The sequence below is a fragment of the Equus przewalskii genome, chromosome 8, assembly GCF_037783145.1.
Source record: "Equus przewalskii isolate Varuska chromosome 8, EquPr2, whole genome shotgun sequence".
Classification (NCBI taxonomy): Eukaryota; Metazoa; Chordata; class Mammalia; order Perissodactyla; family Equidae; genus Equus; species Equus przewalskii.
Window position 1 is genome coordinate 38,830,246 of NC_091838.1, and position 16,585 is coordinate 38,846,830.

At 37.4% G+C, this 16,585-nt stretch overlaps 1 protein-coding gene across 14 annotated transcripts in view; it reads left to right on the forward strand.

Moving 5' to 3' along the window:
• SLC26A7 (solute carrier family 26 member 7) overlaps window positions 1-3,370 on the forward strand; it is a 128,236-nt gene extending 124,866 nt beyond the window's left edge. For all 14 annotated transcript variants that reach the window (XM_070631702.1, XM_070631703.1, XM_070631711.1 and 11 more), the window contains one exon: window positions 23-3,370. In XM_070631702.1, coding sequence (XP_070487803.1) covers window positions 23-58 — 36 coding nt within the window. In that variant the 3' untranslated portion in view covers window positions 59-3,370. The remainder of the gene's footprint in view (window positions 1-22) is intronic.
• Window positions 3,371-16,585: the final 13,215 nt, after the last annotated feature.

The following is a 16,585-nucleotide window of genomic DNA, read 5'->3' on the forward strand; positions in this document are numbered from 1 at the left end:
ATTTCTTTCTCTTCTATTTCAGAATTTGAGCAAACTCAGTGACCACAGTGAAGTCTGAGATGCTTTTGTGGCAGCACAGCTCTTATCTCAAGCAACTGCCGTGAAGAGGCCACACACTAGCATTTTGCACACCCTTATTTGCTGTTTAGATTCTACAGATGACCTCCACCACAAGTATGATGCGACTTCGTAACCACATATCTGCTGGTCAAGATTTGCCAACAATTTTTTCTAATTTTTGTTAGTAAGCAGATTCACTTAGCAGATTATTATATAGTTATTTTATAAAAATCAGTGCACATTTAGTTTTAGTGTAGTGAAAGGTAAAGATGAATTTATTTCCTTTTACCATAGTATTTTGTGTTGTTTTATTTCTGTTTTGTTGTAAGTTAATTTATAAAACTGAGAAACCCTTTGTCATAAGAGATTTGGAACATTTGCAAGCCATTTGTAAAAATCCAAGATCATCTGTAATTATACGTAAAAACAACTTAGCAAATGTGGGATTTTCTCCTACCAAAGAAAGGCGTTAAACATCAATAAAGTAGTGTTACTTTATACAATATGATATGAGATTCACAGAAGTCAAACAAAAACAAATGACAAACTAGAAACCATTGTTCTGCACACCTTTCCATGCATGAGAATCTTCAAGAATGTTTTCACGATAACTGGTATCCCAATGAAGCCAAGTTCTTGACATTAGTCTGTTTTGCTGTGAATATTGGAAATGCTTAGGATCGTAAGACCTGATAGCCCTAATTTCCGCATTCCATGTAAAAGTCTCTGTTTTCAGCTTAAGGTTTGCTGGAGCCAGAGAATGTAGATGTTGCACATTTTCTATTTTTTCACAAATAAGATTTTTAGTTTGTTATGGTGAGGAAAATCGGCCCTGAGCTAACATCTGGTGTTGATCCTCCCCTTTTTCCTTGAGGAAGATTGTCCCTGAGCTACATCCATGCCTATCTTCCTCTATTTTGTATGTGGGACACCTCCACAATATGGCTTGATGAGTGATGTGTAGGTACACACCTGGGATCTGAACTGGTGAGCCCCAGGCCACTGAAGCAGAGCATGCAATCTTAACCACTATGCCACTGGGCTGGCCCCATACAAGTATGATTTTTAAATGAGAAAATACCACCAGTAGAATAGCCTTGTGCTATTTCAATATAGGATTAAATATAATAGTTTGGGACTTTTGTATTTCAGAGAGACAGTCAATATAATACTACATTTATCTCTATCCGTATTAGATAGATAGCTGGATCTCCATAGTATGTTTTTCTTTTTCTTTTGTTAGAAGAGAACTTGGATATGTGATTATCTGTAAACCCACCAAACCAACACAGTAATTGACAAATAAACACCACAGGTCAGGCTGACCTATATAAGCTATTGTTTTCATGCTTGTTCATATTTTTTCAATCACGTACAATTACACAGTTTCATATTTTTATCTAGCAATTTGATTTACTTATGAAGAAATCTCAGTTTCAAAGATAGGTGTAGATATATAATTATGCTTAAGTTTTAAGACGTTTTAACTGTTGTAGAAATTATCAGTATAACAAAAAGCCAAGTACTTTAAAGTGAATTTGAGAAGTAGGTTGAAAAAAAATTAAAAGACTGATAATTTAGGAGTTTCCATGAACATCTGTAAGATTAAATTCTAATGCCTACCAGCAATGTAACAGTCCCTAGCAAATGTATGGTAAACATTCATATGGCTCTTAATTTAAACATTAAGTCCTAGGTAGGACAATGTAATAAAATGAAAGCAGAATAATAAATGTTTCGAATTCTCGTAACTTATTCCGCCGTTTCAATTTCATTTGACATGAACTACAAAGAATAGTCTTTGTCCCACAGGAAGCCTCAATCCATTCATCACTAATTGAGATTGAAATGGTGAGGCCAACTTTCATTGCCATCAAATACTGTTCCCAGAAAAGGTGGAGGTAATCATTGAAAGTAAAATTTCCTCAGAGAAAGTAATTTCACTCTGCTTTATCTAATTAAATTATTCCCAAGGTGGATAGTGGTAACATTCATCATCTCTAACCCATTGGTCATTGACACTTAAACATGAGTTCAGCAAAGTTAAAAAAAGAAAATTTATTTTCCTGTGTATAAATTGATATTTTTCCATGCAATGTTGACCTACAATTAAATTCATGTACTGCAGGCATTTTCTAATTTGTTAGAGATTATGGACCATGGACAGCATTAAAATCAGTGTAGTTAATCTATGGATGGTTTGTTCTATTTTATTGTTAAAGCTGACACAGTATTGTCTGAGCAGATGTATTTGGTGCATTTCAGTGTTTATAGTAAAAGTTTAATGGATAAAACTTAAAAGCCAATAACTTTGGTGTCAAATGTTAATATTATTTTCAAAGTAAAGGAAGACCAAAACATGCACCATATATAACCTTTTATTTTAAAGCTTATCCTGCATATCAAGGTCATAATGACTGTTGACCTGGAGGAACTCCCTAGGGGAATTGAGTTCTGAGGGCCCAATAGTTTAATATGAGTTTTAGACACACCAGATTCTAAAATATAAGTGTTTATTTCAAAGTAGGCATTAACAACACAAGAACTATATGATCCTGATGCTAGAATGTTTTTAGTCATGCTGAATTATTTTTGTGAGATCGTTTTCTTTTTATATGTGATAAACTACTTCCGTATTACTTATGGCAAAATAAAATTGGAAAAAATTAAAATTGACCTATAAGAGAGTTAAGGACCTGATAGAGTAACATATATAAATTAACCATAAAATATATAACCAGGAAAAGACTGTTAACATTACATTTATGCAAATTAAATGCCCTTAAATTTTACCATTTGTCTTTCATTTTAAAGGTTATTTGCCCCTGATTATGTGATTCAAGTGTTATAAGGTATAACTTGAGCTACTTTGCAGTAATTTATTTGACAGATCTCTATACTACAAATGTGTAATGTAATGAGGAAAGAGATCTTTCTTTTTTAATGAAAATATTAATGTGTTAATATCCCTTATGGATAATGTTTGACATTTAGTGATTACCAAAATATAAGTATGTTGTTGAACATACATATGCCTTAGAAATTCACATTCTGTTTTTTGTGGGATGATGACCTAATAGAGAATATGCTTTTTGGCAATGACTTTGTTTCCAGATTGTAATAGGGAGTTAAGTGGTGCTTTCACAATCCAAAGATTTTTAGTTAAAAATCATGTAGTCTAATATGCTGTTCTTATTTTTTTATATTTTTCAATGCATTTAATTATCTTTTTAATAATTCTTTATACTAACTCAGCATGTAAAAACCAATTTACATAGAAATAAATTGAAATATAACTATTATGCTTAAATGGATTTGTGTCTATTGTTTCAAACTATTTACTCTCCTGCAAAGCAAATAATACATATTGCTTTCTTAGACTGCCCACAGAGTATTATGTGTTTAAAATTCGTGGAAGTATCCATTATTCTTGGCAATTTGTTCTTACAAAATTTAGACCTAGGATTGTGAGGTATTCTGCCTTAGTTTATGGAAAGCTGATAAGGGCACGTTTTGCTGCAAGACTACATTTACACAATCTTTTTTCACAAGGTTTATCTCCTTTTTGTTCTAATTTTAATTAATGTGTTAATGTGTTAATGAAATTAATTTTAATTTTTTATTTGTTTGGGTTCTTCATTTGTATGCTGTTGTTTGTTTTTCCTGAGTTTCTAGGCTGAGTGCAGTATTCTTCAGCATTTTAAAGGTTACTCCTCCAAGGACAAGAAGATAAGATGCTCTTTTAGGTGTTGGAAATACAGCAGTGAATCAAACAGAAAAACAATCTCTGCCCTCATGGAGCTGACATTCTAACAAGGGAAAACAGAAAATAAACGGGATATATTTCAAATAAATTTATTATGAATTAAATGATAATATGTTCTAAGAATAAGAATAAAGAAATAAAAGAATAAATCAAGGAAAGAGGTTAGGAAATATGGCAGAAAGTGAAGATGACGTCCCTGGACAGGGTGGCCAGAAGAGTGACTGATGGGAATGTCGTAGTCAGCTCATGCTACTGTAACAAAATACCACACACTAGGGGCTTACACAATAGACATTTCTTTCTCAAAGTTGCGTGGGCTGAGAAGTCAAAGATCAAGGTGCCAGCTGACGCAGTTTCTGGTGAGGGCTCTCTTCCAGGCTTGTAGATGGCTAACTTCTTGCTGTGTTGTCACCTCATAGAGAGAGCATGCTCTCTGGTGTCTCTTCTATAAGTACACTAATCCTATCAGCTTGAGACCTCACCCTTATGACCTTATTTAACCTTAACTACCTCCCTATATGCTCTATCCCCAAATACAGTCACGTTGTGGGTTATGGCTTCAACATAAGAATTTTGGGGGGACAAAATTTGGTCCATAGCAGGAAGTTATAAATTTTCTATGCACTTAAAAAATTTGCTTTTCATGTCTGAAAAACAGGCTTACTAGAATTTCATTTATGTTTAGCATAATGTGATTTTTTTTTGGCATCCAGAACATGATGCCGTCATGAACTGCCTGGTTAAAGCATTCTGATGCTAGAGACAGTGGGTTAGCATAGACATTACTAGCCGTAACTGGCTACCCAGATGAGATTCTGGCCATGAAACAGAGTGAAGTGGTCAGGCATGTGTTTGCAATATACCAATGGCTATTCAGAAACTTAGACATATTATATTCTGATGATAGTTCCTAATGATTAGTCATCTGGTTAAAGAAAATAGAATTGGTTAGTTTTATTTTAGCTATCATGTTGTCTTAAGGAAATCAACAATGGAGACATACTTAATTCTATCAATTGTCAGGGAGATAGGTGCAGAACCAAGTCCTGGGGCTGACTGCAGGGAGAACTTTCCACTTTGTTTTTTGTTATGTTTTTGTTTTTGTTTTTTAAGGAGGGAAGAATACTAGGATATACAAATTAGCTAAACGCTCTGAAATGATCTCTTTCAGAGTATTCGTTATGTCGAAATCGTCACTCATTTACTGTTGATTCAGCAACAGGAAGGTCATTTTGGTCAAACTTAACTCCTTTTTGTCCTAAATCATAAAGACCAAGCTCTCTAGTAAGTGTAGGAAGCTTTTTAGTATTTTTTCCTATTTGGAGCCTCTAGTTTTTATGGTCACATTTAGAAACTGGCTAATTAATAAGTCCATTAAGAATCTACATTAACAAGAATAATTCTTACATTTAAAAAAATGCTTCAATAATAAAATGGGTAAAAATTAAATGAGAATTCTCTATTTCTTTTGCTTCTAAAGCTACCATTTTTATTTTCCTTCTCGGTTTTGAAGCAATTTCTGGCCTTGTTCGGCTAGAAAAGTAAGGAAAGGCAGAGCATCTTTACACTGTAATGTGTGTTCTAAATGAACTCCCATATTTAACACCCTTGTTTTTACACTTCCTTACACTTTAGTTTATGCCTTACAGGGTTCCCAAGTTTCCATGCTCCCTATTTTCTAAAATTTGTAGTAAGGGACCTATTGTTTACATAAGTGTGCCTTTCCTTAGGCTAATGAAGCCTGAGAGAGTTCAGGGGAGGGAGGGCAGTGAATATAATGCCTGGGCACTGGATGCATTTGGGGGAGAAAGAAAGACTAAGGATAAGGGCAGGTTTACAGAGGGTAGTAAATACATGAGGAAGTTAGTTGGCATGATTAACCTTATGGTGGTATAATTTCAAGAGTTTCTAGATGTCCCCTGAGTCCAAAAGTCTACTTCACCAGTCTTTCAAGGAGTCTGAGGTTCTCCTCATTAGCCACTTATTTAGGCTGGAGTAAATATAAGAAAAGAAAAACATATGTAAGCCATTGCCGTGCATTGCGTTAGCCTTAGGAAGAACTAGTTCATCTGATCAGCTTATAAAACGTTGTCATAAAGGACCCAAGAAAACAAAGCACAGAAGAAATTTTGATCACCAAGTCTGGTTAGAAATGTTCTTTGGAGCACAGGGTGCTGCTGAAGGTCGGGGTGGGAGTGGTAGTGTGGTATTGGAGGCAGTCTGGGGTAATGAGGGGGGCCCAGGGGTGATGTTGGGAGGCAGACTGGTCCTCAGGCATTCTTGGATGACCAGGACCCTCCTCTCTCCCCACCCCGAAGATACAGGCATTGTAGAACTGAGGTGCATGAAGCCAAACACAATTCTTCCCACAGCAGTTTTCCTTGGGCTTGGACTCATGCCTTTTGCTTTGGCTCTGGAATTAAAATTTGAGAATCGCGGTGTGACTGCCAAAAACGAGATTGACATACAGTTCTTGTCTTGTGTACACCATTTTTTTCCGATTGCCCCTTTCCATACTGCCAATGAAAATATTGAAGTAGTAAGGGTCTCACTTAACAGAGTAGAGGTTTAATCAATTAAAATCAACCAAATGATAGTACCAAATTCCTCCTAAATCTTAGTTGAAATTTGATCTTTATAATATCTGCACCAAAATCACCATAGGAATTTGCTAACTATGCAGATTCAAGTACCCCATGCAAGACCTAGTGAATCAGAATTTCTTTGGGGTGGGCTTGGCAATAAGGACTTTTAAACAATAGTCCACTATAGTTTTGTACCCTAAAGTACACAGTCACAAAGTCTTTCTTTAGTCTGATATTTGAAAGAAGCCCTGTACTCTAATTCTTAGGGACATATGTGATTATTACGTAATTGCTCTGTTTGGGCTTGTGTTTCAGTCACAATGTATTGTGGATATATAGTGGATCTATAGCACTATACTTGAGCAACCAGCACTGGGTGTATAGTTATGTCACATGGCAAAGGACCATGTGAAGTTCACTATAGCTTTTGATCAATATGAGTTTCCCAGAGTCAGAAACTACCTGAAATATACTATCCCCTATTCATATATTCCTGGGTGAATTTCCTAAGACTAGAATCTTGTATTTAATATCCTTCATAATGGAAAATTTCAGTCTCTTCCTTGTTTCACAAATTTGTACTGTTTCTGACAGATACTGATGCAGTCATAGAAGAAAATGGTCCCATCCTCCAGGTTGCTCCTCACACATATCCATTAGAAACACATAATAAAAGAGAGAGATAGATTTGCCTTCCAGCCTAAGGCTCCATGGGCAATTATTTTCTTTCAACGCCTTCATTGAAATTCCTTGTGTAATGCTACCAGAGTGAATTATAGTTGAACCTTTTATCTGCACATATGGAGCTGAGCTAAAGAGATGGTGCCAGTAATATTACTCAGCTATTTTCACTTTGGGGACTAAGGCCGATGTAAACCATCATAACTAGAGAGAAAATAATATTCAAGGATGAATCACTGCCAGATGTGTGAATGTATGTCTTCAGATTTCATTTTTCTGGAACATGCTTACTGTAGTATATTCCTTATCCCTTTTTTAAGTGATTCTCTTTCTATGGGGAATGGATTTAATTGCATTAAATGTTCAGAAGATCCAAAAATTAATAAAATGTGTATTTGGACTCCATCTCACAATCCAAGAAAGAAATCAGAAATTGTTCTAAAGTGAATGCTATGCAACAATCTTCTGTAACCCAAGTCCCAGAGGAGCTGTGAGGGGGACCTCACTGGGCATCGTCCCATGCCTCACTTGCCTGGGGCAAACCATTCAGATTTATGCCAATGTAACGGAGACAGAGGGTAAAGTAAAACAGGACGTAATAATTGTTAGGAAAAAAAATTGCAGTCTGAGTAAAAATGGAGGGGTATCTGATATGTGTGGTGTTGAGATCCTGGATCATAACTCTTGTGTTATATACAGGCTGCTGGATTGTTTGGTATCCAAATGAGGTCGCTGGAAGATGATCATATTTCTGCAGATTGGTGTTCCTGAAAATTCCTAATCTATAGCCTGAGGTGGGCCTTTAGTGCTATCTGTCAGTGCTTTCATTTCTCTGTGCTCTGTAATTGTGACATTCCTATTTTCCAGTATTCCAAAACATCACCACATCCCTAATCCCTATTCTAAATCCCATTCCTAAGGGTCTTCCACAGATAACCTTGCCTCCATCTTCAGGAAACCATTATGCATTTTCCCCCTCAATTTCCTACTGATCCTGGCCATCTAGAGATATACACATCCAAATCCATATGTACTTCTAATGTTTGAGCATCATTGGTTGAGTTGTCCTTTCTTCTAACCAAGATTGACTCTGCTACGTGTAGTTTTTCCTCCTCCCCCCCTTTCTTTCTTAGTTTCATTTTTTAAAATCAAAACTTCTGTCTTGCTTTTCCAGGCACTGCTCTATAAATTTAATTCCTCTCTACAGTGTCTTCAATCTCTTTTACTTGACTTGATGTAATGCATAGTCTGTAAAAAATCTTTGTTACCTTATTCCCTCCCTCAAAAAAATTCGTCATCTGGCCATGCCTCCTTTTCTGCCTCTTCTTTCTGCTTCTCTTCAGTCTCTCCTGAATAATTTCCACTCCGATTTGTTGAAATGGTAGTCAGCATTCACTGTTTCCACTTGCTCATCTCTGGCCTTTGCCCCCATCACTCTTTTAAAGGATTCTGGAAAAAATGATCATTCACTTCCAAATTCCCAAACTTAATGGCTACTTTTCAATCCTGTTCTTATTGATCCTCTTTGCTTTTCATACTCTCAACCACTCTCTCTTTCTTAAAATCATACTCTCTTGGCTTCTGAAAACCATTCGTGTGTTCAAGAAGTGTTTGAACATCTGTTATATTCCAGGTACCATGCTGGCTGATGTGGATACAAGAATGAGTAATTTCTTGCCCTCAAGGATTTTAGATACTTCTGGGCAGGACACAGATAGGTAAAAAGAGAATTATAATCCTATACACTAAGTACTCACAGTTTAAGATGCCATTCAAATATCATCCAAGCTACCCTTTATGATCACCTGTGCTGTGGTCACTCTTTAAAGATGAGATGGATACCCTTACCCAAAATTTGTTCAGCATTGATGACACCGCAATAGGCACCCAAAGAGTTTGAAAAGGTTTATTACTTACATAATTAGCTTTCTGGCGAGAGCAGGGGAGGCCCCCTAAGCTGGTCAAAATGATTTGAAAGATCGAGGGAAGGAGACTAGCTTGAGATTTTCACAGTGGTTGGGGGAGTGGCTGGGGAAAAGGTTCCTGAAGTGATTTGAACTTCCCACAACAAAGGAGGAAGCTCACAAGCTTTCTTATCAGCTTGCCCAGATGTGGGACAGAAGGGAAACAGCAAGATATGAAGCTTAAAAGCCGTCAGCAGTAGTCACATATCAAAAAGTGGAGTTAGATTCTCTGTTACAATCCGCTCAATTTAGATTAGATCACCACCTATGTTCTGTTAACATCCTGTTCTTTCTTCTAACATTAACATGACAATATTTTACTGTAATTATTAATTTATCTGTTTTCAAAGGCATTGGCTATGGAGTAATAGTTATTCTGTTCCTGGCCCACTAACTTATGTTTAATATGTGTTGGTAGAAGGAATGAATGGAATGATCACTCAATTAATTAAAACTATATAAAGACATTAAAAAACCAACTAAGGAAAAGAGGTTGGCATCTATCTTCAAGGGACCCAGAAGGCCAGTGTATTTAGGACAGGGTAAACAAGGTAAGTGACTTGTGGTAAATATGGAGAGGTAAATAAAACTTTCCTTGTGTAAAAGTTGTGATCTCTATTGAACAACTTAAACTTGCCTGTTTTTAATAATAATTACACTGCAGTTTCCTAACCTTGACTCCTAGGGAACTAATCTCTACTTTCAGGTGCAGTAAGTAGGTATTTCTAAGATGCCATCTGAAGGGGAATCAGAAGCTTCACTTCTCCAAATATCTTGCCAATTTGTGATAGCTCTCAAAATTTATACTGATAAAACTCTCTTTTCTAGTAATGCATTAATTCCATATGTCTTCAGTAAAAATACTACAGTATGAAAAGAGAAAATCAAGATATTAACTCACCATTACAATTTACTTTATTTTATTACCTACCAAAAACCCTGATTTGGGTAAATGGAACTTATATGGTAGTAGATTTCGGATCAGTAGAAAGATGATTGTTTTATCAATCAATTATACTGTATTGATTATCTAGTTCTTCTTAACAAACTACTCCAAAACATAGTGATTTCTTATTTCTCACGATTCTGTAAGTTGACTGGATTCTGCTGGTCTCCCCTGGGGTCACTCATGTTGCTGCATTCTGCTGGTGAGTTAGCTGGGCTCATCTGGGACAGCACGGGTGGCTGGGCTTCCTTGCCCATACGGTCTTTCACTTGGGCCTCTTCACTAGGCTGGTAGGCTCAGGATTCCAAGACAATGAAGGCAGCTGCAAGACTTCTTCAGGTCTAGGCTCAAGGGCTCAAAAATGTCACTTCTACCACATTTCTTCTATCGCAAGTCTAGCTCAGTTTCAAGGGAGTGGAGAAATAGACTCCACCTCTGGGTGGGAGGAGCTGCAAAGCTACTTTGTAAAGGGATATGCATAATATTGTAGCCATCAAACAATATACCAGAGTCCACCTTGATGACACAAATTATTCACGTTCTTTCAACATGCAAAACATGCTCACCCCCATTTGAGGACTCCAAAGGATCACACCAATTCCAACACCAGGCTTGAAGTCCAGGATCTCATGACCAGCATATAGTTCAGTGTGGGTGAAGCTCCTCAGGTGCAGCTTCTTTTGATGCTGAGAGGTGTGAACTAGAAACACAAGTGAACTTCCAGCCACGTGTCAATATACAATGGTAAAAGAGGGGCAGAATAACTACAATAGATATTTGTGTTCAGAAAAAGTAAGAATGGAGCAATGAGCACACAACACCCAGATCTTGGTTTCTAATGGTATCCAATAGAAGGAACATGGGCTCCTGGAGAAATAGCTGATTCTCCATTAGAGAATCTTGCTAGGGCTGGAGCAGTCTAACAATAAGAAAAATATCAGAAAAAATCTAAGTTGAGGGTCAAAGACCTCTAATTTGTCTTCAAAATACCTGGCCAATACATCTTACAACTGTTAAGGCCTTCAAATGCAAAGAACGACTGAGATACTGTGACCCCAGAAGAAGCAAAGGAGACATGATGACTAAATATACTAAGATATTCTGTCTACAGAGTATCCTGAAAAAGGGCATGAGGACATTAGGGAAAAAATAGTGAAGTTTGAATGAACTGTGGACTTTAGTTAATAGTAATGAACCCACATTGGTTCCTTAGCTGAGACAAATGCTTTATGGTTTTGTAAGATGTTAATAGTTTGGGGAAATGGATGAGGAATATAGAGGAGATCTCTGTCATATCTTTGCAGCAGATACTATAAAACTACTCTAAAATTTTAAAAAAATATTTAAATTAAAAAAAAGTAAGAATGGAGAGCACACAGCAGTCAGGATTCTGTAGTAGTTCTGAAAAACAGTTGGGCACATGTCACCAGATTTCATTCCTCTGGGGGCAAGGCATGTTTCTTGATTAGGGTCCAATTCTGCAGTGGGAGTGATTCTGAATGCATTGTTCTTGGATCTTGGCTCCACTCTCTTGTCTTTGGTTCTGCTCTCCAAGATGTCTTCTCTTTATTTACTTTTTTAATTTAATTTTGTTTTTTGAGGAAGATTAGCCCTGAGCTAACATCCGTGCCCATCTTCCTCTATGTTATATGTGGGATGCTTGCCACAGCATGGCTTGCCAAGTGGTGCGTAGGTCTGCACCTGGGATCGGAACTTGTGAACCCCAGGCCACCGAAGCGGAATGTGGGAACTTAATCGCTGTGCCGCCCTGTGGGCCCCAGATGTCCTCTCTTTTTGACCAGAAATAGCTGGTGCTTGCAGCTGTCTCAGCCTGCTTCTTCTCCAGAAAAAGTTGAAGCCCAGAGGCTTTTTCTTTTTTTTAACTGTTTCTGTTCCTTTTGGTCCAAGGAGGCAGTGTTTGTATCATTCTCTTACAATTCTCTTACAATTGGCATGAATTTTTCTGGGCTTAATGCTGTGCTCCAAGGTGACATTCATAATTCTTTTTGGGACAGATCTGTATCTACTTTGGCATATAAAAGTGCTGTGGGATAACATAACACTTTCAAATTTTAGAAAACTATTGGGCTGATTAGGAGTCTACCAGCCGCCATCTTAGGTCTTTCTGAGATCTTAACAAAGGATTTTATAACTACAAACTTAAATGGATATTTAGCCTAAGACTATCTTACATTGATGCTATTCTATGGGATGGACATGTGAATCAGTTTTATATTTAACTCAGCAATTCCTAGCTCTTCTATATTTTCTCTAAATTCTGCCTGCAAACTGAAAAGTTCTCTCTTAGCTCATCTCTCCTTTCTCTTACCTTATCGGATGCAGCTAAAAACAAAACCAACTAAATGGTGTTTTCAACACTGACTGATGCCGTCCTTAGCCAGATCCATAAATTCATTTTCTACATTCCAAGTTGCTGCAGGCCATATTATCCAAGTTTTCCTGCCACTGTGTAACTAGCTTGGCTTTCTCCTAGTCTCCAGCACTCCTTCCTCATTGCTCTTCCAGCCTCCACTGATAAGCCTCCTCCCAGCCTCTGTTTTTCCCTCCGTCCTTCTCCACCTGACAACTCCCACTTCCCAATCTGTGACCTGAACAATTATTTGCCTTTACCCCATCTCACAAATTTCTTAGCAAAATTCTTTGGCCAGGACATCCACATTGCATCCTACTCCTCTCCATGAGAAGGAATGGAAAGATACATCAAGGATAAATAAATTTTAAAAAGAACGACCTAACTCCAAGTCACTGTTAAGGGGCAGTATGGCTTGTCCAGAGGTTATTCTCTTCTTCACCTTAACCAACTCCAAAACGAGGCAAAATTGATATTGAAAGTGATAATAATTAGGGATATATAAAGAATTGAATATGTTTCTAGGTTATAAGGTACACCCGATGGGTTCATTTTATAGGGGAGTGTCTACAAGGTTTAAAGGTGAAATATAAGTGATCATTTATTGATTATTTACTGTGGTAGTCTTGTTTTAAATACTTTACAAATATTATATACTTTAATGCTTAAAGCAACTCTATGAGGTAGAAAGTTTTACTTAGACTTCATCTTTTTAAACACTGGTTAAGGTGTCCAAGAATCTGAACATTCTTCTTTGAACATTTCAGGAAAATCCACATTTTCTTCTCTCTATATATATCTATGTGTATCTATTTATTCTAAAGGCAAAATTAGCTGTACTTACACATGATTTTACTTTAGTCTATGCTTTTTCCCCTTCTTTATAATTGTTTTTTCCCTGGGCCAATTTCTAAAAGTTATGGAGTTACAGAGCTTGAAATTGTTTTTCAAAGCATAATGAGGAATTCAGAGAAAAATCTTGGACTATCATGGGAGATAAGAATGTATTTAACAATCTCTCCTCCTGCTCATTTTTCCTATAGTAATGAAATAAAGATAGGGCTGGGAGAAAAATAGGAGATAATATTATAGTATTTTGGCGTACCAACATTTTCATGAAAACTTTTTATTTGTTTTTTTCCTAGCATTGAAATATGCTCAGTTCCAGTGAAATGAGAAATGCTATGTTACCAAACAAATATCTGGAAGCCAATGTGCAAGTGATCTCTGCATTCCTTTAACGTTCCCAATATGCCAAAGGTTGAGGACTATGAAAAAGATGGTACCATAAGGACTGACCCAAACTCACAAAGAGATGATGTAATGGAAAATAATAGCTAGTAATCACACTATCTGGGTTTTGCTTTTGTCAGAGGAAACTGTCTCAGTCAGCTAGGGCCACCATAACAAAACATCATAGTCTGGGTGGCTTAAACAATAGGAATTTATTTCTTAGAGTTCTGGAGACTGGAAGTCTGAGATCAAGGCACCAGCAGGGTTGGTGTCTGGTGACAGCCCTCTCCTTGGGTACTGATGTCTGCCTTGTTGCTCTGTCCTGATATGGCCTTTCCTTGGTGCGTGCAGGTAGAGAGAGAGAGAGGAAGTAAGCGCTCTGGTATCTCTTCTTATAAGGGCACAAACCTGGTCATGAGGGCTCCACCCTTACAACGTCATCTAAATTTAATCACCTCGTAAAGGTCCCACCTTCAAATATCATCACATTGGAGTCAGAGGTTCAACATATGAATTTACTGGGGGCACAATTCATTCCATAGCAGAAACTTCATTTTTTTCTCTTCTTTAAAAAAAAACCATACATCACAGCAGCTGAAAGTTAGAAGCCTCAGTAAAATAGAATGATGATTCCTTTTAGGTTCTAGCCAAAGTCCCATCTAACAAATAATCCCTGTTGTCACTCATGTGACTTTAACGCATCCTGGGATATAGGAAGAGGGTGAGATTTTTATTCCCTGGGTTTGCATACAGCAAAAGCTATGTATCTGGAGGAAGATTTTTTCTTTTTCCCTTTCTTGATGGGTTTGACTCCAAGTTGCTGAAGAGCTACTAAGCTGAATGTAGCTGATGGACCCTTGAGAGCAGTAGCATTAAAGCAACGCTGAAAAGGATTGTGTATTGGGCAAGATTGTGAAAGATTCTTAAAAAAAAAAACCACAAAACAATCCTAAAGGTCTATATCAAACCAATATGATGAATCTGTGAGATTGTCAAATAGGCATATTTAATGGTTAAAGTCATGGTCTGAAGTCCTACAGAACTGATTTTGGATTTTGCCTTAGGCAGTTACTAGCTGTGCGGCCAAGGGCACATCCTCAGTAAGCTTGCAGGAAGATCATACATTAAATGAGAGAATTAATGCAGGCATTTAATGCATTCTTTCATCTAATGAATGTTTATTGAGTAGCTACCATGTGCCAAGTTCCTTGCTATATGCTAGGTATTGGTAAATAAATGAAAAGCAGTAGGATATATCGGAGTATATGACGAAGCCATTTGGTTTAAAACTAATTTGGCCTGATCTTGTTTTTCCAAAAGGGCTTGGTCTGGCCTGTTGAGCATGCATTGTATGTCTGCTTGAAATATTTACTATGTCCCAAAGGCAAGAATGATGCCCTTAAAGATACAGATGTAGCTTCCCCCATATAGGCATTTCTTTAAGGATAAGCATCTCTCCCTAAACTATTAATTACTGACCTGCTGTGCTCACCTTGTGACTACCAACCTCCTGTGTTCACGGATCTGCTGTGCCAGCAAAGCATCCCCTGACAATTGTAAAAGGGACATTTCTATCACATGTGAAGTATGCTCTTTGTTCCGGGATGGTATATAGCCACTCTGTACACCCCACTTCTTTGGTGTCCTTCCTTCCTTTGGGAAGGAAGGCTCTGGGCTAGTCCTCAGATCTGGCTCATAGTAAACTCACCCTAATTTTGATTTATAGATTGTTTACAGATTATTTGCATTGACAGTGTTGATCAGTGAATGAAAAGGAGCTGGAACCTGACTGGTGATGCTTTACTCTGGTAAGGGAGAGACAAAAATAAGGCAAATAAACACTGAAATAAGTGCTTACAAATTGAGAAAGTGCCCTGAAGCAAGGCACCACCATGGTAGAGAATAACACAGCCAGGAAGGAGAAGGGTAGTGGAGGGATTGGGGAGACAGTAGAGAACCTACTCTGAGCAAGGCACTCCAGGAAGGCTTCTCGGAGGAGATGATTTTCAAGTGAGAGGGTATGGAGAAGAGGAAGACACCTAAACAAAAAGCAAAGTTAGGGTGGGGGAAGCAGACACCAGAAGACTCCAAAAGAGGAAAACTCAGGTGCAAAATCTCAGCGGCAGGAAAGAGCTCAAGTGTTAAAATGCTGAAAGAAATAGAGCACCGCTTGGGGTTGATGGTGTGGGGGTAAGAATGGAGCTTGGCACGAAGGAAGCATTTACAAATGCTTTTAGTTTTTATTCTTGATGTTTTTATGAGGAAGAAATAATGTATAAAAAACATCTAGCATAGTGCTTGAAACCTAATGGGTGCTCAGCCAACACAGCTGATTGTTGTTCTGGTTGTTATTTTTAGCAGAACTAGTAGCTTTGCTATTTTTTGAAAAACAGATCGCTTTTCACGTCTCCTTTTGATAATGCTCTTATTTGTCTTTGTTTCTGTCACAATTTCCATGTCTCTCTCTGTTGCTTTTTATTCTTATCTTCAGAGCGCCAATATTAAGCTGTTTTACTCTCTAGCTATTCCATACATAGTTGGTGGCCCCTTAAGAATATTTGTTCCTCAAATACATTTATATCATTTACTCCAAATGAAGGTTTTGTTTCGTTTATTTACTGAAACATTTTTTTGAAAGAGAAATGACTCAACAAAATAATTTAAAAATTGAGTTAGTTTGATAAAATACCTCACATTTGGTATTGAGAGCAATGATCATTACTGTGATTATCTGGAAAAAGAATAGGAGCCCTGCCCTAGTGAGCAGAGTTTGGGAACCCCCAAAAGGGTTTGCTTCTCTCCAGCCACAGACAGGCCTGTTACTCTCCTCAAACTATCAGAAACGATAGATTTGAGATTCTGGATTCTTCAGAGCTTCCTCCAAATGAACAAAAGACAGTCATGCTTGGAGTCTTGGTAGCATTTAGTCAGCCCTTTAATGTGATTCTAATGGTTTGTGTGTGTGTGAGAATTAACAGT